This window comes from Mustela nivalis, assembly GCF_964662115.1.
Source record: "Mustela nivalis genome assembly, chromosome: 11".
In the NCBI taxonomy this organism is placed as follows: domain Eukaryota; kingdom Metazoa; phylum Chordata; class Mammalia; order Carnivora; family Mustelidae; genus Mustela; species Mustela nivalis.
In genome coordinates this window covers 110104856-110127550 of record NC_139030.1, presented here as the reverse complement: position 1 = coordinate 110127550, position 22695 = coordinate 110104856, and the positions used below count along the sequence as shown (strand labels likewise).

Here is a 22695-nt window from a genome sequence, read left to right as displayed (position 1 = left end):
CCTGCTGGAGGCTCGCTGGGTTTGCTGTGCCCCTCCACCTGAGGCAGCCGTGGCTGTACCTGAACCTGGTTGGGGCTCACTCGACTCTCCCAGGAGACGTTCTTTTTCACGTTGCTGACTGGTGTCCACAGCACGTCCCGGAGTGCAGGGGTGGGGTCGGAATCACATTTCTGTTTTCACAGTTCCATTAAAGTGATGATCACTGAATTATATGTAGCATCTTTACAGCGTTCTCTGGATTAAGTGTAATTATTTTGGGTCATTTGATATTTGGATTTCTTTACATATTGGTTCCCAGAAGAAAAATGGAGATCAAGGGTTAATTGCACTAAGTGAGCAAGTCCTTGCAGGTGTGTGTATTACAGATATGTACATAGAGCCGCTAATATCTTTCCCCTTTATCCCACAGCAACAAAAGAGGTATCAACAGATCAAGAGTTCTACCTTGGTAATTCAGTCTTATATCCGCGGTTGGAAGGTAAGTTTAAGAGAAGTGAGTCTTGTTTATTTGGGGTTTTCAGGTTCTTCACAAAGGATGATGTCTTCAAGGTCACCCTGCAGGGGAGAGCTCCTCGTCTCCTGCCTACCCTGTAAACAGTCAGATAGAAAGAATAAATATTATGGGCGACACGGGGGCCCTTGTGACCATGTCTTGGCTGCGTCCTTCCAACCGGCTCTCTTTTCAAGAGCTTTGTTCTCTGAGCAGGAAGTCCTTGAAATAATACTGTACATGATTTCGGTATCCTCTTGCCCCTGTTTGCAAGGGAAGTGTAGCCCCGAGGGATGTCGCTCACCCTCTTGCCTCTGCACCTGTGTGTCCTGCCGGACCGCAGCACCCCCAGCCCGCTCCTTCCGTAACTTCCTGGTGACCATCTTGTGGACTGCCCCATAATGATCAAAACATCCTGAGCCCTGGCCATTCTAATGGGGAGCACAGTGCACCCATCACCTAGTTCCAGGTCCTTCCTGCAAGCTTGGTTCAGAGGTCAGCAAACTGCAGCCCTTGGACCAAATCAAGCCTATGCCTGTTTTTGTGCAAAGAATGGCTTCTATATTTTTAAAACATTGGCATTGTTTAAAACAATAGCAAAAAAAGAACCATTTCATGAATTGTCAAAAATTATATGGGGTACAAATTTCGTATAAATATATATACAAATATAAATACAAAGTTCATAAAATAAAGTTTTATTGTTACAAAACGTTACTTATTTATTTACATCTCATGGGTGGCTGCTTTAGCACTGTAACATCAGAATTGAATAGTTGTGATAGAGAATAAAACCTGTGAAGCCAGAAACACTGACCATCTGGCTTTCTACAGAAAGTTGACTGACCCCTGCTCTAGGTCAAAGATACTCCACGGCCTGTCCTGACCACTTTCCTGTTGGGAGATTCCGTGGAGTGAGCTGGGTCCAGAGGGCCTGTTCGAAGGTGGTTCCCAGGCCCAGAGCCCCTTCAGAGGGTAGAGCCCTGGGCCAGGACTCCGTAGCATCTGCTGACCTTTGTGGAGGCCTGTGGGACACTTTGGTAGTTGTCCCACAGCAAATGCCAAAATATAAATCCAAGTGCACAGAGGAAGGGAAGTTCCTCCCACCAGTTCTTCTGTGACCCCATGGGGCCATGACTAGAGACTTGAGACTTTCAGAGTCCACCTCCAAACCACGTTCTCTCCAGCCCCCACAAAGTCCGTTTCTGGCAACTGCTAGGAAGAAGCCATGGGTTTTGGACCAGTGAGATTATTTTAGCAAGATTTTGAACATCTCTTTTGAATAAAAAACACAAGTTACAGTTGCCGTCTACAGAGCAATAATAAAATGATGGATGGATTTTGGTGGCTCACTGGAGATCTCAGACCCCGTTCTGAGATCCGTTACCTCCGTCCGGCGCGCGGACGTCTGCTGCTTGTGCTCACGTTTTCTTCCTGTCGCCGTCAAGGCGCAGGAGCCGCCGTCTCGGTGTGAGCGGGGGCAGCTCGAGGGCGTCTTCGTTTACTGCCTTCTCCGCATCCAGGGGGGCCGGTCACGGAGTCTCTCCTCTCCCTCTCGTTCAGCTCTAGAGCTTTCACTTGAGAACGGACGCGATGACGGGCTCTTGAGGTATTGTTCCCAGTGACTAGGGAATTGCTGCTGTTAACTCTGTCTTCCCGGGGCTTCCTCCCCTTAGGCCCGGAAGGTCCTGCGGGAGCTGAAGCACCGGAAGCGCTGCGAGGAGGCGGTCACCACCATCGCGGCCTACTGGCACGGCACCCAGGTGGGCCGCACGCCGCCCCGGGAAGGCAGTGGGTCGGGAGGAGCGAGCAGGGCCGCGGACCCTCTCTCGGGGCCCGGAAATGCTTCACTGGCTTGAGCTACTGAGCACGCCTTCTCCTGCCTGTCTCTCTGACGTTGTGGTGTGGGGTGGCGGCACACGCTTTCGCGTTAACTGCGTGACGGTGACCGATGGTGGCCGGTGTCTTTCTTCCGCCTTCCCCTTTGGGAACCAGCAGTAACCTTTCTTGCCTTAAACTGTTCTGTAACTCCTTTCCAAATGCATCACAGGCGCGAAGGGAACTGAGCCGGCTGAAGGAGGAGGCTAGGAATAAACATGCTATTGCAGTGATTTGGGCTTACTGGCTTGGATCTAAGGTACTTGACTCGCACATCCTGTTCCTCCGTCCCAGAATCCGCCCTAGGTCGGATCTCTAGCCTGTCCGGCCGAACGACTCCAGCTAACGGGCTCGCCCTGGTGCATGTCCCAGCGGCCGGATCTAATACACCTGGATGCGGGTGTGTCCGTGCTGCCCGCAAGGGTCCCTAAGCATGTCTAGGCCAGCAAGACTAATGATTTGCTAATGAGGCACTAGTGTAGCTGCTCTGTAAAAAAAATAAAAAACACACACACACACAGACTAACTCTCAAGTAACATGCATGTTTAGTTTTGTTTTGTTCTCGTCCCCTTCCCTCCCTCCAACCCCACAACGTACAGGGACAGTTTCCCTGAGTTGTTTTTGTTTGGTAGGGGGTGGGGGAGCATGTTGGGAATATTCAGGCCTGGGCTTCAGTTGGTCTTTCGCAACACGATGATAATAGGACCGCCTTTACTGCATGCCTTAAAACATATTAATCCGTGAATGAAATTGTGTCGTAGGCAGCCATTGATTATTATAAGCGAAATGTTGTATGTGGAAAGAATGATCACTTGTGATTTAACAGAAAGCTGTGTTCATGCAAAGCTAGCTGTAATTGCCCCCAAAGAATCCCAGGAATTTCAGCATCAGCTGTTTGTGTTCAGAAACAAAGGCCTCCTGAAATACCCTCACTAATCCCCAGGCAGAGTCGTGGGCTCTGTGAACATTTCACATACCCCAAGGGACGAGGCTTTGAGATGTTTTTGTTACTTAGAAAATCAAAGGTCATCCCTGCTAAAAATGTGTATTCCAGTTAGAAACATAAATATCAATAGAGTCCTATGTTTTTAAATGTACCTTGTCAGCATTAGAAGCCCATCTTATGAGAAAAATGAGAAAAGTCCGTGTTTGCCTGTATAAAGATTCTAATTTGCCCAAAGCACTCACCAGACTTGTTCATTTGTGTTTTCCCTTGAAAAATCTGTGCAGAACAGACAAGTTCCTTTAGGAAGTGGAGGGAAGTGTCCTAGGAGAGGCAGAGGGACGCTTCGACAGTCATCCCTGGGCTTTCCCCGCTGCCTGAGCTCATTTCCCAGTCAGTACTACCGCGCAATGAAAAATCACTGCTTGTTTCATCTTTTACAGTAAAACACCCCACTCTGACTTGCCCCTAAGATTGATTTTTAGACCTAGAATTCGTTTCACTTTTATCGTCCGTGTATTTCACTGTTTGGGGCCTCAAGCTCACACTGAATTTCGATCAGGGCTACATCGGATTTTCTAGCAGAAAAGGATTTTGAGTTTTATTTTTTTGTTTGAACTTCAGAGAAAACAACCCATCTTCCTTCCATTTTCCAAACAGTTGTTCGCAAGAGCTGTCTTTTTATACATCCGAATGAATGAACACAGAAATTCCTAGCTCCTCAGCCCCGTGCGCTGGCAGCAGAGGGAAATCTGCTGAAGGCATGAGCTGCCACTCACAGTTTGAAGGCTTGGAGAAGGGAAAGAGAGGAAGGGAAGTGGGAGAAGAAGAGAGAGAACAGGGAAGGAGGAAGGGGAAAAATGGAAGTAGGAGGCAGAAGTGAGCTAACCTTGGGTACCACACAGATCTCCTTCCTCTGGGACAGAGACTCCGTGCACTAAAAAGTCAAAGGACTACACTGGCCTTGTGCTGGTTCTTTGGGTTTAAATGATTATGCCCAATTCCTCTATTATTCTGAAATCCTCATTCATAAATTGGCTCTTCTGTTGGGTGGGGTGTCTTTTTCTGGTCATTTGTGCTGTCTGCATTGGGCTGTCTCTTTTATTTACCATCTAAAACATTCTAGGCTCGAAGGGAGTTGAAACGCTTGAAGGAGGAGGCTAGGCGTAAGCATGCAGTCGCTGTCATTTGGGCTTACTGGCTTGGACTGAAGGTACTTCCCCACCCCTTCTTTCTGCCCGCGGTGAACTCCATGAAGCCTAGCACTTACTAACCCCGAGAGAACAATCGATACGCTTGCTTACGGTCTGCACAGTCTTTTACAATGTCATCTTGCCTAATTGCGTTTCTTTTTGAGAACAAACCTGTGCACTAATTGCTGATTTTATTGTGGCTTATTTCTTTAAACAATCGGTTTAAAGTCATAATTAGCCCTGTAGCGTATTTTATCTAAGAAGACACTTTGTTATCCAAGTTCTATTTAATGTTCTCTTTATGAGGATGAAGTTTGTTCTTTTGTTTTGTTTTGTTTTGTTTTTAATGCACGAGACACAGTTACAGTAGTGGAGCCGAAAGCTGACCCACGGCCTGCAGTGGCCATCTGGGGGAATCTCAGGCTCTGTTGGCCCCTGTCCGCCTGTTCTGCTCCAGTGACGGCTCCTGGTGCAGAGCTTTCTGCAAAGCGACTGCCGTTCTCATCGTTCAGGGTAGAACCCAAAGGATTCTGCATAGAAGTATGGATTCAGACAAATAAGACTGGCAGTGGGTCATTCAGGTTAAAGAGAACTTCAGGTTCGAATGCCATTTAATTAAGGGCAGGGTTCATTTCAGAGAGTGCATGTAAGTAAATACAACCGAGCCCCAGAAAACCCTGAGTAAATACAACCCGAGCCCCAGAAAACTCAGAGCAGCTCTGAGGCAGTGTACATAAAGATTGTGTCTTCCTTGTATTCAGTAACTCATTGCCATGGGGCGCCATCCCTGTTGTCTTGGGGGATAATTAGGCCCCTTTTTGACACTATTCCTCTCTAGTATTTTTGCTGTAATAATAAAACAATTCATCTTCTCAGATGGAAATGCCGTCCAGGAAACCATTGGCTCCAAATCTAAACAGCATTAGCAGGATCTGTACATTCTGCTTTTGAATAATCTGCGTTTTCCCCTAGAAGTTGAGCCTATAAACTCTTCGTAAATTAATCTTTCTGATGATACCGAATACTCATCAAGTAATTTTTAAAGTAATTAAGAAGAATGTAAGGTGTTCTATTTCAAGAATTGTGAACAAGTTCTAACTACTTTTTTTAAAGGATCTTATTTCCCGTTTTATTCATTTGTTCTAATTTGCATTCTGATTTTCATAAAAAGAAGGAACAAAACATGGAGTCAGGATTTTTATTCTGTGTAATGATTTCTACCAGCAACACCACACTCATCTTTAGTTTTCTGGGTTTAACTAATTGCACACAGCAGCTTCAGAAATGCTTTTATATTAGGGGTTTCCGTTAGCAACCTGTACATCAGATTCAGTGTGTAGGTGAATTATAGGTTTGAGTTGGAGGTAACTGGGCTTCCTCTAGAGGTAACTCTTTTTTTCCACCAGTTTCCCATAGAACAGAACTATTTTAATATGTTACCGTTGTTATGAAATAAGATGGAACTTCTTTTAAGTCCAAGAATGTAATCATTTTGTGCGTTTTTTTTTTTTTTTTTTAAAGAATGATGTTGATAAGAGTAGTAGTTTTGTTTTTTAAGTCGTTAAGTTCCTGTGGAATTGATACAGCTCAGTGGATCCTTTCAGGCCTGCCAGAGCCCACAAGGGGAACCGACTCCGTATGCCGGCATGGCGTCACCAGGCCTTTCTCTGTATATAGCCATGATTCCAGAGAATACTTCAGGAGAAACATTCCTGTGAATATCAGAAAGCATGTTTACAGTGAACTCATTTACACTGACATTCAGCTAAACGTTGTAGGACTTCCACCATATCTCTGTGGATGTGTTCACATGGAATCTCTCTCTAACTGCTCTGCTTTCCTACGCTATTAAAATTTCTGGAGCCAGTTCATAGCTTTCAGTTTTCTTCTCCTTGTCCCTTCTAACTTCATTAGTCTGAGATATGAAACGGTTCTGAATCTAGCAGCTCCCTGGCTGAAAGAAAAACTGGATAACCAGTAACCTGGAGTCAGAACAAAAGAAGAACTGCCCACATGGTGATCAGAAACATGTTAGACCTTAGTGATCCACAAGTGTAGAGAACGGGTCTGGCGCTCACCTGCCCCGAAGTTCTAGGGAGGCCGTGGAGGTGAGGGAAGCCGCAGAGGACAGGTATCCACCTGGGTGTGGAATGATGGGGCCTCGAGCAGTTTGGAGCAGGCCTGTCTCGTAAGGGCAGCGACAGCTCCTGTGGTCCATGTAGGCCTTGTTATGTAGGAACGGGCTCACTGTTGCTAGAGCTTAGGAAATTTTGCAGTCTGAATTCCTGTGTCACGTTCTTAATTTAAAAATTAGCATATAAAACATTTCTCTACAAACTCAATTTGGTTAGTAGGTGGCTAGGTTATAGCCCCTAATGTAGAAATATTTTGAACATGTGCAATTAAACTCAGAAAATGAAAGACAAAAGCCAAAGGTACATAATGTCTGAATTACTCAAATAGGCTAATGTTTTGCCAAAATCTAATGTTCTCATTTACAGCTGGATAGTAATAAATATTTTAAATATTTTCCTCTAGTTTCAAGACTTAACTATATCACTCATTTATTTGGTAAACACCTCACCTAGTTATTTTATTTGTTGGACGTTAGTAAGCCAAGTGAATACGACAGCGTAGCAAGGAGCAAATAGGGAAACTTAAACCCTCATCTGATGTGCCATATGCTGTGACAGTGCTTAGTGGAAACTTGGGCAGGAGCAGAGATTAGAGAAAAATTAATGCAATTAAGTGGAAGATAATGGGTTCATAAGCCATTTTTCAAATGTTTATTTTTGGGCACATTTAGTTCTCAGTGTGCAGTACGGAAGACAGGACTAAGCAGAGCTTTTGGAAACCACAGTAGAGTTCTTCAGGCATTGTTTTACCTTTTAAGAGCAATCTGCAGTGAAAATGACCTTAGATAATTTTTTTTCTGAAATGTATTTTGTGATGAGTTTGCAGCTTGTAGAGCATTTCTTGTCAAATCATCAGGCTCTTTAAAAACTAGATGAGAGAATTTAAAACATCAAAACATTCTGGTATTATCACTTAGAATCTCTTAATTTCTTTTTCTCTGATTTAAAATCTACTGTCTCAGTGTGTTTCAGTTATTTGACTATATCCAGAAAATCATGTAGAGATTTTACTCCTTCTGCCTGTTTTCATTTTTAATAGAGGTACGTCTTTGTATGGGCATTAACCTCTGTATTCCACTGCTTCTTTCTAAAGGTGCGCAGGGAGTACAGGAAATTCTTCAGAGCCAATGCTGGAAAGAAAATTTATGAATTTACGCTTCAGAGAATTGTAAGTTTACACTTTCTATTAGCTAATTAGCATTATTGGATTAATTAGTTAATAGCATCACCTCAGGAATAAGTGACTTGTTTGCTAACAATTAAATCCTCGCTGTGTGTGACACTGAGAGATTGTGACTTTTTTATCATTTCCCTCCCAAATTCAGGTAGAATTGTGTCAGAAAGTTATCAGTGGCCCACATCTGATCAATAAAATAATTAATAAATTGTTCAGCATCTGACTTCAGCTCAGGTCATGGTCTTAAGAGTTGTGGAATCGAGACCCTTCATTGGGCTCTCTGCGCAGCGGGGAGTCTGCTTGTCCCTCTCCCTCCCCCTCTGCCATTCTGTTTTCATGTTCTTCTTCTCTGACAGAACATAGTCTGGGGAAGGTGAACCCAAGCAAGTCAGGGGTCTCAGTTCCAGCTACTGTAATGAAAATACCACAGACCGGGGAACTTAAACAGTAAACACTTATTTCTCACAGTTGTGGAGACTGGGCAGCCCAGGGTCAGAGTGCCAGCACGGTCTGGTTCTGGTGAGGGCCTTTTCCTGGTTACCTCACTGGAGGAGACCAAGAGAAGCAAGCACTTTCCCGCGTCTGCTTGAAAAGGGCACTAAATCCCGGGAGCACCACCCCTTGTGACTTTATAACCTGATTTCCTCCCCGAGGTCCCATTTCCTCTTACTGTCCGTTGAGGGTGAGGATTTCAACATCGGGGTTTGAGGGGATGCCAGCATCTTGTCCTGCTGAGGCGCCGGGAGCTGCTGCAGGCCGGGGGTGGCAGACGAGGCAGGGGCGGAGGGTGGAGGAGAGCCAGGCTGTGCCAGCGTTCCCCTCTGTCTCCGAGGGTTCAGCCCTGGCAGCCCGGGCGGGTCCCAGCACTCCCGAGAGTGCGGACCCTGGAGCCAGCTCGCTCTGCCACATACAGGTCTGGGACGTGAGCGCATGACTTCTGTGAGCCTCCTTTTGTCATCTGTAGAATGGAGCGAAATGAAATGTAACGTAAATGTAAAATGAAAGCTCGGACAGCGCCTGGCCCATCTCCGGTAGTCTAGAGCAGTGTGCTGCCCAGTAGAACTTTCTGCAGTGATGAAGATGTTCTCTGTCCTCGTGGTACCAGACAGGGGACTCTAGCCATGTGTGGCTAACGTGAAATGTAACGAACATGACGGATGAACTGGAGTTTTAATTACTTATGATTTAAATAGCAGCCACTCGTGGCTGGTGGCTACCTCTTAAACATGCAGCTTTCTAGTGTTAGTTGGCTTAAGTATTCATGTTAATGTTAAAGTTAGTATTACTGTTAGCATTCTTCTTTTCTCCTAACCACCTTGGAGCTTTGATTTTCCCAGCGAAGACAGAGAGTAAAAAAGAGATTTTCCAGAGGAGTTACAACATTTTATCAACTAAAACATGCTAAATTCCACTACAGACTGGTCTGTTTGATCCCAGTTTATGTAAAACAGTGTCTTTTCAGGCATATTTTACTCATCTAGCATTTTTTTTTTTTTCCTCAAACTCACCATAGGTGCAAAAATACTTCTTGGAGATGAAAAATAAGATGCCTTCCTTATCTCCAATAGACAAGAACTGGCCGCCAAGACCTTACCTATTCTTGGATTCTACTCACAAGGAGCTTAAAAGGATTTTCCACTTGTGGAGGGTAAAAAAAAAAAAAAAGCCTTGTTAAGTTTTTTTTTTCCAGAGACTCCTTATCATATTTTGAGTGTTTGAGAAGTGTTAGGTAAAAGCAGATTTTAAGCTATTCTTCCTCTAGCCTCGAGGAGCTGTACCTGAGGGCTTTGGTACTTTTGCATCATGCACTGTACGTCGCTTTCCGTGAGAATTCGAGAGCGGCCGGCGGTTCCCGGGAATGTCTCCTCGCATCCCTGGCTGGAAGGGAGAGTGCGTGGCTTCATTCCACATTCCCGCTGCGTTCAAGGAGTTCAGGCTTTTGTTTTGTTTCGATTTGTTTCTGTTTTTCATGTTAATCTGAAAGAATACTGCCAGAGGTAGAGACGATAAAGTCCGAACATCTTCGCACAAGGTAGTGAATTCCTGCAGGTTCTAGGAGTTCACTGTCTGAGCTCTGTTGCACGTGTACACATGTACACACGTACACATGAGGACGTGCACACCTGGTGATGCACTGGAAAAGAAGGCTTCAGAGTGCCTCACGACACATTCAAGAAGTTCAGGTTTCGCTCGACCTGAATTAAAGGGAAGCTGAAAATCTATTTGGTAGTGCCTAATATTTTAGCTTCCTTAATTTGATGAAAACATCACATTGTATTTAGGTGTTGCCCAGCGTGAGTACACAGGATACTTGTGTAGATGTTGACTTTATTGTAATAATTCAGTCAGTTCATATATTGAATGCTAAACATGTACGAGTACTAGATATGATGTAATCGTTGATTGAAGGACTGCTATTTAGAAAGTGAATGATTGATGGATGTATCTTCCAGCAAGCTCTTTCCTGCTGGCCACCGTAGGCCTGTCCCGTACCAGAATGACCTAGGCAGAGGGACGTTATCACGATTAGTGTGCTATTGGTACGCGCTCAACATGTGGAACTACATTCTCGCTTCCATCCCCTCACTTAGTGAGTCGCTTGGTGAGATGCACCAATGTCTCTGTGCTCATCTCCCCTTTTGAGTCCGACGGTGGAACCGTTTTCAGAAATAATGGTGGGGAGCCTATAATGCCAGGGGTCTGCTCCGCTTCTGTTCCCTGCTCTCTCCCAGCCCCTGAATCTTGCCTATACCTCCCTGGCATTGAGGGCGGGGAATGAGAGTGATGTGTTCATTCCTGAGAGGGTGGGCAGCAATGCTGCCGTTCCTTTATAGGATCATGTTATTGGTTCTCAACTACATTTGTAACTGGATTTCTTTGAGTTCGTCCAAAAAACCTTGCCCTGCCCCTCTAGCCACCCCTGTGTCCCTCCAGTGCTAACTCAGGATCCAGGTGGAGGGGAGATTTCTCGGGTCCCATGTCCACCCTGTAGGAAGATAATGGGGGATTCGGAGAAGGATTTTTCCAACCAATGGTTGTAGCATATTTGTGAGTCACGACATCAGTTTCATGGATTACTGGCCAGGTTTTTAAACTGAAATGCAGTAGGATAGAAAATAATGGGGTACAGGACATGCTGAAAGTCTTATCTTGGGAAGCTTTTAAATCCGCTGTCCGTGTTTGTGTGTGTGTGTGTGTGTAAATGTGTGCAGTGAGTTGTGATGTACAGTGTCGTTCATACTGTGAGTCTGTGAAAGAGTGTGACAGCCTGAGGACTGAAGGATGAGGGGGCGTGAACATCGCAGTAGGAGGACCAGTTCTCCCAGCAGGGCCTGTGCAGCAAGGCCCTTGTGTGTTTTGAAGAAACATACCGAGTCCCACAGTACAAACAACAGTTTTTAAGACATTTTCCAAGATTGACCTTCTAAAATCCAGAAAGGAAAAATGCTCTTGGTTTTTTAAATGGGCATTCGTACACATTTGTCACATTTCGTCTTGTTCTTGATGCTGTTGAGTGGACTTAGTGTATCTAAGACTGAGTAGAGACTTATTTCTATAAGTGATTATCTTTTTCCCCCCTTTTCATTTCTCACAGTGTAAAAAATACAGGGACCAATTCACAGACCAGCAGAAACTTATTTACGAAGAAAAACTAGAAGCCAGTGAACTCTTCAAAGACAAGAAGGCTTTATACCCATCTAGGTATTATGGCTTTTTGCTTTACCCATAAAAGTCAGCATTTTAAAAATTATTCAAATATATTTGTAGGCTGTTTCTAGCAGAGTTTGATTTTAGTAATAGATGAGAGGTTTTTTTAATTTTATGAATTATTTTATGATCGGCTGGACATGAATACACTGAAGCGCATTTGCACCGTGGCTCGCTCTCACGGCAAACGTAGCTGAAGTGAGATTGCATTTGCTGGTTTACTTCGTCGGCCTTAGCCTGAACACCTCACTAAATAATTAGAAGTTGTCCTTTAAAATACAAATTGTGTAGGCTATTAAGATAAATTTACATTGTTAATTCCTTTTAGTTTTCCATCATTTTCAGACCCCGCCTGATCAATTTCTCTTGGCAGCCCTCTGGGACCCCATTCCAGTGAACGAGCTGGATGGGGCTCGTTTGCACAGTAATGAAGAGTGAACTGTCCCTTCCTGAGTATTGCCAGAGCCCTGGTCTGAGATAGTCTTTGCTAAGTCTTTGGGCATGATGGTAGTGGCCTGTGCAGTCAGATCCCTTCCTTTATTGTGAACCGAGTGCTCAGTAAAAGCAGGAACGCCTGTTGAGAAGTTTGCGCAGTGAAGTCGTCGGTAAAGACTGCTTCCTTGAATATCCGTACATCTCCCAAGTTCATCATTTCTTCTCCAGAATTCCTATCCCTTTTTCATCTGATGTTTCTAAAAAAAGTTAGATTGGACAGTTTCAAGCCAAATCTCTAACAACTTTTAGCTTCTCCCAAAGGATGGCCTAGAGATGAAAAATCATTATATGCTAAGTATATTCCCAATTATTACAATATGCTGTGTTTATATTCTCCATGTCTTTATATGCTGTGTTTATATTCTCCGTGTCTTTATGCACAATGGAAGGCTCTTCCTTTTGAAAGCTGAGGTAAACATTGTTGCCAGGCTCATGTGGTTTAAATATTTTAAATGACCCAACTTGCTGGGTCAGCTGATTTGGCGGCTTGTGATGGTTTCCACTCCCTCTAAGTCGAACGTAGTATCTAAATCCAGAGTTGTTCAGCGTGTCTGCTCTGTAAAGCACATTCAAACACGAAAATGTCCTATAGACTCTCTCCAGCAACCAGTCCATTTAACTTTCTTGATAGATTTTTAAATTGTAGAGTAATTGTCTTAATTAACATTCCCTGTTGATGACTCTTCAGAAACTGGAAAGAGAAAAATACATCTGTGAAGAAACATGCAAAGGCTCTTAGCACTTTTTATTATTGAAAACATGTTTGAATGTGAACAACAGGAAAAATCTATTAATGTCAAGCCAAGTCCTTTTGGGGTAGTTTTACCCATTTTCAGGGACGGTGGCGCGCTTAGCCGGCAGCGGTCGGAGGGGTGGACTAATTTCCCCTCCCACCAGTGCGCGGAGCCGCAGCCCTTACGGCGGGTGTCAGCCTTTTAATATGCTGGGAGCCCAGAAGCACTGACCACCTACGTGGATTTTTCTTCCCCGACCCTCCACCCACAACACAAGCTTTTCAAGTTGCATCTGCAAATTGACAGAACTTTGTAGCTCAAGATGAAGCCACAGTTGTTTTTTTAGGTAGTTGTTTTCTGTGTGGGGTTTTTTTTTTTGCGGGGATTGGGCTGTCTTGGAAGAGGTTTCCCTGAAAGTGTCACCACGCATGCCTTTAGGGAAATGGGCATCTTAGTGCACAACTCTGCCACTTGCAAGAGGGGGTTTGAAGGAAAAGCGCTCTGGCTCCCAGTGGTCACCTTGTCCGTTCAGGGCCATATCCTTGGCGGAGAGGCCTGATTCTTCTTTCAGACACTGACTGTGTAGGGCCAGACTTACGTGGTAGTGTAGTGCTCTGTAGTGCTCTTGTACAGTGCTCGCTCTGGGTCTGTGCTCCCCCAGACGGCCTCTTGGTTTTCTTATTCTCTGCAAGAAAATGGAGTTTCTCTTTAAAACAGGTGATGGTAACGATCTGTGCTCTTTTTTCCATTGCCACATATTGTTAAAGGCACTAAAAGTCCTTTGTGGGCAGCTGTTCACTTTCCATCAGCACATTAGAAGGAACTTCCCTTCGCATGACACCGCACGAGGGTCTTGACTCTCTTGCGACTAGTTTCTATCTTGATTTTTCCATACGATAAGATTTTTATCAAAATCCTACCTGTAAAATGCCATGATCCCATAAAAAGTATATTTGAAATAGGTTTCAGGTTTCATTTCCAACTTACATATCAGTGACATATAAAATGGATAAAATTAACTTCGATGAAGTTACGTGCTTCAGAATCAGCTGTCACGGTGTTACCTTTGCCAGTAGTGCCTTCATCAGGAAGCGTTTCTAATGTGAGGGAATTTGTTTCCTGTAGTGTTGGGCAGCCATTCCAGGGAGCTTACCTGGAAATCAACAAGAATCCCAAGTATAAGAAACTCAAGGATGCCATTGAAGAAAAGATTATCATCGCTGAAGTTGTGAACAAAATTAACCGTGCCAATGGGAAGGTAAAAATGCTCACCCTGGGGGCCTGTAAGAAACCCTCCTCAGTTGGGGCAGCCCTCTTCTGCTTTCTGATCAGTCGGCTTCGCTTTTGTATTCTCAGCAGGGTTCCTGCAAAGGGAGCTCATTCCCCTTACCTTTAGATTTAGGTGGAATTTGCTTGTTCTCTGAAACTTACATGACTTTGATCTAGTGTCTTTGTTCTTAGCGTGTTCTCAGTTCACCTGGGTTTGTGTGCTGGGAGATACAGAAGCAGGCGGGCTCTTCCACAAATAACAAACGCTTTAAACTCATGGGCCACTTGGGGTGTTTTGGATCCTTACTTGTTTTGTTTTGTTCTGTTTTAGAGCACATCCCGGATTTTCCTCTTAACAAATAATAACCTCCTTCTTGCTGATCAGAAGTCGGGGCAGATCAAGTCCGAGGTTCCCTTGGTGGATGTGACCAAAGTGTCCATGAGCTCCCAAAACGATGGCTTCTTTGCCGTCCACCTCAAAGAGGTAAAGGTTCACCTGTTGATTTGACTGAAAGGTCTCTGCATTTGCCCAGTCCCTGAGCCACTGGATTAAATTTTTCCACATCTGAAGAATGTTATTACGTGAAGTTTGTAATGTATAAACTTCTTAATGATTTGCAGATTTTCTCTGTATTCATTCCCATGTAATATCTGAGGCTTGGTTTTTCAGTAATTAAGATTAATGAACTGAAGTCGAATGATAAAATCACATTTATTAACTTGTTCATCGATTCTAATTTCACTGAACAGCTTGGGTTTGCACTCATTGTGACGTGCACTTGTTTGAAAATAGTGCTTGGAAATATCAGGGTGTTTTGTGCTTTCTCCTGTTTTTTATCTATATACCAACTCCGTAAATGTTCTTTTGTTCATCTTTAATTTGTGAGTTTTTTATTAAAGAATGCAACCACAATAAAACAACTGCCTAGTAATTTTGACCTCAGGATTTTTTTAACGTTTCTGTGCTTTTTTGGCTTAGCTAGGACCTCCTGATTCAAACGGTGTAGCTAAGAATGCAGGCTTTGGAGTTTGTCTCACTACGTTTACAGTGACCTTGGCTAAGTCATTTAACTTCATGGGCCTACCTCATTCTTCCCTTCTTTAAAATGGAGAGAATAATAGTATAACTGCATAATGTTGTTGTGAGGATTAAATGAGACACGGTGTGCAGTGCCTGTGCTACAGTAAATAGTCCCTGAATAAGCAGGGGCCAGCAAATGTGAATCATATTCAGGGACGTGCGTCTAGTTGGAAGAGCCTGTCTCGTGGCTTCTACACTTAGGAAAATCCCATACAGTCAGTTCAACCTGTTGCCCCGCTTGCAGATCTTAACTTAAAAGGAGCATATCCGGCCCTAAGACAGTGATTCTGAACCTCGGGTACACTTTGTAATGCCGAAGCCCAGGCCGTCCCCGCCCCCTCCCCCTGCAGTCCCACCGCCTCAGTTTCTTGGAGTGGGGCACACCCCTCCTTTCTGCCAGCTCCCGGGCTTGCCCCGGTGAGGAGCCGCTGCCCTCACGTATTTGTTGGGAGTGTTCCTGCTGTTCTTATTTTCTTTTAGCCAAATCACTGAGGAATTCTTACAACAGCTCTTTCAGAATGAGTTACAAGTTAGGTCAGCGCTTCTCAAGCCTGACTGCAAACAGACCCTCCGGGGTCCTGTCGTGGTTCCTGTGTGGCCGGCCTGCGGCGGGGCCCGAGGCTCTGCTTTCTAACAAGCTCCCAGGTGATGCTGATGGGGCCTCCAGGCCTCTACCAGCTTTGGGCAGCACAAGGTTAGGTAACCTTTCTGCAAGTGCTCCGGGCAGGTTGGAAGAAATGCCGCGTTGGTTGTTGTGGTGTATTTGGAAGAGGGAACTCCAATAGCTGATGCTTCCGAGAGACTAAACACTTGTACAGCCCCGCCGGCAAGCCTTACCTCCTGAGCTGTCTCTAATTGTGACAGTCTGCCTCCTGCTTTGTCCTTGCAGGGCTCGGAGGCGGCTAGTAAAGGAGACTTTCTCTTCAGCAGCGATCACCTGATTGAAATGGCCACCAAGCTGTACCGGACGACCCTCAGCCAAACCAAACAGAAGCTCAATATCGAGATTTCGGATGAGTATGTGCTTCCTCGGGTGACTGTGCCGTTTCCCTCCTAGCTCCGCTGCTTTCGTCGGGCGCTCCGGTCTCCTCCACGCCTACAGCCCTGCCTCCCAGTAGCCAGTGTGTGTCTGGTGCTGGTTCTAGGTGGTGGATGGGCAGTGGAGGTGCGGGTCACGTGCTCACTTTCATGTCCCTGACATCCTGTGGAAGAGACAAATACGCAAAAACAAGAAATGGGTGATGCAGCTTTGACTCGTGACAGGGCTTGTGGAGGGAAGCGAGTAGGGTGAGGGCCAGAAGGTCCTCTATTTGACAGGGAGGTCAGGGAGCCTTGTTGATGCGGTGACATGGGACTCGAGACTGGAATCAAGGGAGCAAGCCGGGCAATAACCGGGCAATAACGTGCCATCCAGGACAGGGGGCAGCAGGTGCAAACGCCCTGAGATGGGAGCGAAAGTGACAGAGCGGCAGAGCCCGGGCCACGCAGAGCTGGGGGGCTGAGGTCGGGAGCTGAGGCTTTACTGCGGGTGATGGGGCGCCATTGCGAGCTTTAAGCAAGGGGATGGCATGATCCGATTTGTGATTTTTCAAAGATTGCTTTGGCTGCGGTGTGGAAAATCGCTCTAGGGAGGCAAGAGTGGAAGCAGAAAAAAGGTCGGAGCTTTTCGGAGCTGTCTAGGATGACGTGGCTTGGGCTAGGGTGTGAGTGGGAGGCAGTGAGAAGTAGTCAGATTCCAAACGTTATTTGGAGGAAACACGAGGGCTTATTAACAGACTAGATGTGAGATTTGGGGCCTGAGCCCAAATGGTGGTACCATTTACTGCAATAGATGACACGGAGGAAAGAGGAGATATCTGAAGTTTCAATATTGATTTCGATACTGCATTTGTGATGCCTTTTTTTCATACTAGAGAAGTAGAGTTATAGAATAAGCTTCCCATGTTGACTATAAATTTGAAATTTTGCTCTTTTTCCCCTTCACGGTAGGACTCTAATTATAGGTAGTGATCGTTTACATGCAGGTTGGAGCACCCCACACACTTACTAAATTTATTGATCTGATATCACTTGAATGAATTTGAGTCACTACGCTAATTGATACCTGATGGGTTACTTTGCTTTTCAACAGACTGTACTACCTGCTTACATACTTAGCATGGATAGAGTAAGAATTTTACGTAACTGGATTGCTCAAGAATGACTTGATTTTCTCATTAAGGTTTTACCAGCGTATTCTATTTCACTTCTTTCTAGAAGTCTTTCTAAAGCAAATTCAGACCCATTCTTATCCCTGTGTAAGCCAAACTAAGTCTTCTTGGTGCTTGGGGATTCATAAAACCAGAACCCTCTGTTCTCACTGTACGTTAAAACCGAGTTCAGGTTGGTGGAAGATGGACCTTTATGTATCCTCTACATTGGAAATTGAAGTTTGGACTAAATAACTCTTCTTGTCGTTGGGTCCTTTCTCATTAAACAAAGAATCTTAGGAAAAAATATATAGTGGTCAGTTGGGCTCCAGTCAGTTAAGGTTTTAAGCTGTCAGGGCCTGTTAGAACTTGAAACTCCCTTTAGCTGAAGTGTGTCTGAGCTCGGGAGGCAGGCTTCCGTGTCGGTGGAACTGACGGTTCCCACCGACCCCGGGAAGGTCCTCCGTGTTCCAGAGGCAGGAGCTCCTTGGCACGTGGATGCAGCAGCCGCCTCCCCGGCTCGCCGCGTTAACGAGGCTGTCTTGGCAGAGAAAGTCGCGTCAACATGCAGGCACGAAGGATTGCTACTGTTCAGCATTTCTCGAGCTGGTGTTCTAAGGACACTGTCTCTGCCTTGAGGAAAGTGCTCGGTGGACATTTATAATCCTTCCTTACTTCAGCTCTTCCCAGATGCGCTGTCCTGTCATACGTCATGACCCTCTGGAGGGGCTGGGTGGGAGGGAGAGTGCGAGCTGTGGCCCTCGTACATGGTCAACCACAGAGCCCTCCCGCGGGTCTCATGGTGTGTGGCTGAGGCTCTGCCTGTGGGAGAGCTCGCTCATGGGTGGCACAGACCCTGCCTTGTCACGGGGTAGGGAGGACAGTGGTATGATGTTCCGAATTGTGTCACCTTGCAGTAAACATCCGTGGGTACCAAGTTGACAAGGGTGGTCATGTGAAGAAAGCAGAATGTCTAGAAGCGCCCTAAACGGTCTGTAACAGCTTTCCTTCTCCACTTCCTAACTGGTGGTTGGTTCATAGAAATGAAGTAGCTGATGGGACCCTGCACCCCTGCAACATGGGGAGCTCCCGGGCAGAACAAGAGCCCGGGGAGGCCTGATTCATAACCTCTACAGCTCTTAGGCAGGGATTATAGACTTCCTGGGAGACCCTGTTAAATTTAAACAAAATTTGACAAAGTCAGTGGCAGGGGTGCTCATGATATATTTTTCTCACCCGAAATGGCTTTAATCTATTTCACTGCTGGCTCTACAGTTTAGTATTATAAATGGAGCGCAGTTCAGTGACTGAACCTTCCTCAGCAAGGATCTCGGAAGTAGGAAGTAATTATTTTAATAAACCCAGTCTCCATAGTCATTCTGGAGAAATTGGATATCGATTTCCAGGAGGAGAGTCACAGTTCTGTTTACTCCTTAGGGCGGTTTTAACCTGCTCTGTAATTCCCAACCCTTCAACTCCCAGACTTTTTAGTCCGTAAGTACATTGCATTTTAAGGATGACGTTAAATAAATTGTGTACTATTTCTAAAAAAAATTTCTGAAAATGAAGTCCTGAACGTGTTGGAAAAAAACAAAATGAATTTGTTCTGTTAGGTATTTTAAACACATGTATGTATATGTACATGCGTACACACATGATGTATCATTTCAATGTAGACAGTTGTTTTGTGAACATTTCAAATCAAACAAATCATCTCATTCTTTCTGCTGTGAAGTTCTGACTGGCGTTGATGCAGTGGAAAGATGCATTTAACAAGATTGTTCTCTGGAGAATGATTCTTCTCGAAAGTAGAAGTAAATAACAGCACTTGCCCCGCAGGTTTATTTCAAAGTCGCATTAACACACATGTCTTACTAGGAATAGTGCAGCGTGTGCAAATACCTCGGACGTCTTCGCTGTCAATTCTGGAGCGAATCACACGTGTGAATCAGGAACATGAGGACAGCCAATGCCAAAGTTATGGGGACAGGAACTCCCTGTACTTTTATTATACTAAAAGTGGTCTTTGAAAATTAAAATTTCCAAGTATCTGATTTTTTTTTTTAAGATTTTATTTTTATTTATTTAACAGAGAGAGATTACAAGTAGGCAGAGATGCAGGCAGAGGGGGAGAGGGAAGCAGGCTCCCCGCTGATCAAAGAGCCCGATGTGGGGCTTGATCCCAGGACCCTGAGATCATGACCTGAGCTGAAGGCAGAGGCTTTAACCCACTGAGCCACCCAGGCGCCCCCAAGTATCTGATTATTTTAAGTGCGTGTATTGGCATTAGACTTGGAAGGTGCTTTCCTCCTTTGAGGACGAAGATGTAAGCTTATGTATCAGTGATGCGGTTTCGGAACTACAGCTCTTTTCTTCAGTGCTTTCACGTTGAAAAGAAACAGCCCATTTAGAAGCTTGGACGGACCATCCTGTTAAGCCAAGTGATAAATCGGGAGTTTATGTGTCACATTTCACTCCATTAGATCAGAGTCTGCAAAGCACGGGCTCTGTAGACCTTGACACTGAGACTAGTGTGCACAGAACATAGCTGTTTTGATGTTTGCACGTGTGGTAGATCCAGTGAGCATGTGATCTGCTGTGTGGTTGGTGGAATGACTCAGCTGTGTGCCAGCAGCTCAGAAAACTTCCCTGAGAAGCATACTGGAAAGTGGTAACGTTATCCTAACTCGTACGGTGGGGAGAACAGCACTGGCTTTGAGGTGAGAGCGCCTGGGTTCTAGACCAGCCATGCCACTCTCCTGCCTCCTCCGGGATGCCGTCCTTGTGGGCAGGGACCTCACGGGATACATCTGGGGGTCCTCCGCAGCACCCAGCCCCGGAGGAAGGTGGTGTGCTTGTGGCAGGAGGGTGTGAGAAATAATCTTGTGGACAAGCACTTGATCCCTGGTGGTCTGTGAGAGGAAAGATCGGGACTAGACTGTGCTTTCCCACGGTGGGCCACATAAACTCCTGGTAGGGTAAGAGGTGGCTTTGTGTGTACACCGATAGATTTTGTAAACTCTGTAGTTTTATATATATATTCTTAATATCCATTTGGTGGATATTAGAAGAATATAAGGGCAGATCAAACTTGTGATGTTGTTATGGTATCATTCCATAGGTCACTGCTTTTTTGAAATATATTTACTTACGATAGAAACGACTATTCGCACAGTATGTAGATACATAAAACCAGTTTAGGAAATAGGTGAGTAACGCGTGTTTGGAAACCATGGTCTCTGGAGGGTCTCTAGACCCCTTTCCCGAAATTTTTCCTTTCATTTTCTGAAATTGAATAGGACTCGTCCCCCGTTTCTATGTTTGCTCTGTAAAAATGGAGGAAAGTAGGAGAACCGCACGCTGGGCTTTCCATTTGCAGCGTGGAAATAATTCCTCTTAGCGCTTCTCACTTTGCTGGAACATGGTGAGGTAATGAACTTCAGTTTCCTTGGAGCTAAGTGGTGGTGACAGCGGGAAGTGCCGAGGGAGTGCGGGAATGCTCGTCAAGGTCAACATCCATGAAGAAACAGAAGCTTGTGTTAGTGTCGTCATCCGTGTCGTGTGTACTTTTCTTTAATTTGTCCTGTTCTCTTCTTCTAGGTTCCTGGTGCAGTTCAGACAGGATAAAGTATGTGTGAAGTTCATTCAGGGCAACCAGAAAAACGGGAGTGTCCCAACATGCAAACGAAAAAACAACCGCCTCCTGGAAGTTGCCGTTCCTTAACCGGCTCCTCCTCTCTGCTTTCACGGACTTGTTTCGTTGTAATAGTGCAATTTTGTTTTGTTTTGTTTTGTTTTGTTTGGGGTTCATTGTATGTTTGGGAGTTGCCAAAGGCTAATACTGTTAGAGATCCTTGGCAAAATAAAAAAATATTTGACTAATCAATTTTTATTATTGGAATAGTTTTAACCCTTATTAAAATACACAGCCTGTCCTGGGACAGGAATATAGAAGCTAACAGTGTCTGTGCCATGTCATACGTGTTCTTTGTTTAGCATCATGTTAGATCTGTGTACCCGCAATCAGCATATTACTCATCAGTCATTTCTATTTCTAAGTAGAGGAAATGGTCCCAAAAGGTAATTGTATTCATGCATCAAATATTTATTGAGTGCCTCCCCCTGGCTGGGCACGGTGCTGGGTGGCATGAAAACGGACTAGGAAGGTTTTGTGTTTCTTAGGCCATGGCATTCTGGCTGGTGCTGTCCTGACGAGGGCTAGGAGAGGTCAAATACGTTGAAACCAAAACAGTGTAACTATTGCCAGTGGAGACACCATTATTCCAAACCCCGTAGCACGATCTCAACCACTACACTTCAAGAAGGGCTGGCCCTAGAAGTAGAAATCGACCAAGTGAAATGCCTCTACAGGTGGTTTCTGTTTGAAAAGAGAAAACTGACATTTCAGTAGGACTTTTAATTTGTTTGGCTCTTATCATTGCTTTTAACAGTAGAAAACAGAGTCATTCTTACTGTAGAAAAAGTAGCAGAAGTAGTCCCGTAAGATTATATTTTCCTGTTTCTGGTAAACCTTGTGTATGATCCTACATAGTGAATATTTGCAGTGTTGTTTTCATCCTAGTCTGAGTAAGTATTTTGAACAGCTCATACAGTCAAGGGCTGACGGCCTTTCAGATCGTGGCCAGCATTCTGTACGATGTGCAATGAACATCCCGGATCTTCTCTGGAAGTTTTATTTATAATACACATTTTGTTGTAGGAGAGAGGTGATTGGTACATGGCCCATATTTTAGTCAAGGAGCAAAGTTGTTTATACTAATTTGCAGGACTTTTTCTTTTTCCCCAAATTCATAATAAGGATTCATTTTGGAAACTATATTTTAAACTTTGGAATCAAATTGTTTCTTCTTTGGGAGGATAATGTATATACATTGGTATGTTAAATAATAAAACTGTTCTAATTTGGTGCCATTTCCTGGATCACAACTGTATTTTTGTATTTCAAGCTGTGTTCTCACATTGTGTGTCAATGTAATACCACACTGAAAAGCTTTATCGTTCAAACATTTTGTGTCCTCTATGTAATTGAATCCCACTGACCTTTTATAAACCAGAAACATTCATTGAAAGTATTTGGGGGGTGACTTTCTTTTAATTTTTGTACTTCAAAAAATATCACTCCCATAAAGAAATTCTCAGAAGCCTTAGTGTTTACTGGTGCGGGTAGAGGAGAGCATTACTTTCTCTCTGTGTTGCGTACCATGTACCTAGAGCGGTAGATTGACGGTTCCTGAAGTAGGTGAGTAGAAATCTGGAACTGAGACATGTTCTTAAAAAATGTTTAAAAAAATGTGTAATACATTCACACTGTTCAGTATGCGAGTAAGGATAAACAGGAATACAGCGCCAGTGCTCCGTCCGGTCGTTCCCCCGTCTGCTCC

The 22695-nt window shown here is 44.7% G+C and overlaps 1 protein-coding gene across 4 annotated transcripts in view; it reads left to right on the top strand.

The window, feature by feature from the left end:
- Positions 1-22225, top strand: part of MYO1B (myosin IB) — a 175072-nt gene extending 152847 nt beyond the window's left edge. For 2 of the 4 annotated variants that reach the window (XM_082690485.1, XM_082690484.1), the window contains exons 21-31: positions 410-478; positions 2167-2253; positions 2541-2627; positions 4439-4525; positions 7734-7808; positions 9331-9465; positions 11413-11519; positions 13880-14012; positions 14355-14507; positions 15994-16121; positions 20894-22225. In XM_082690485.1, the coding sequence (XP_082546611.1) occupies positions 410-478; positions 2167-2253; positions 2541-2627; positions 4439-4525; positions 7734-7808; positions 9331-9465; positions 11413-11519; positions 13880-14012; positions 14355-14507; positions 15994-16121; positions 20894-21017 (1185 nt within the window). In that variant the 3' untranslated portion in view covers positions 21018-22225. The remainder of the gene's footprint in view (positions 1-409; positions 479-2166; positions 2254-2540; positions 2628-4438; positions 4526-7733; positions 7809-9330; positions 9466-11412; positions 11520-13879; positions 14013-14354; positions 14508-15993; positions 16122-20893) is intronic. The other 2 variants (XM_082690486.1, XM_082690487.1) reach the window with 2 other exon arrangements.
- Positions 22226-22695: the final 470 nt, after the last annotated feature.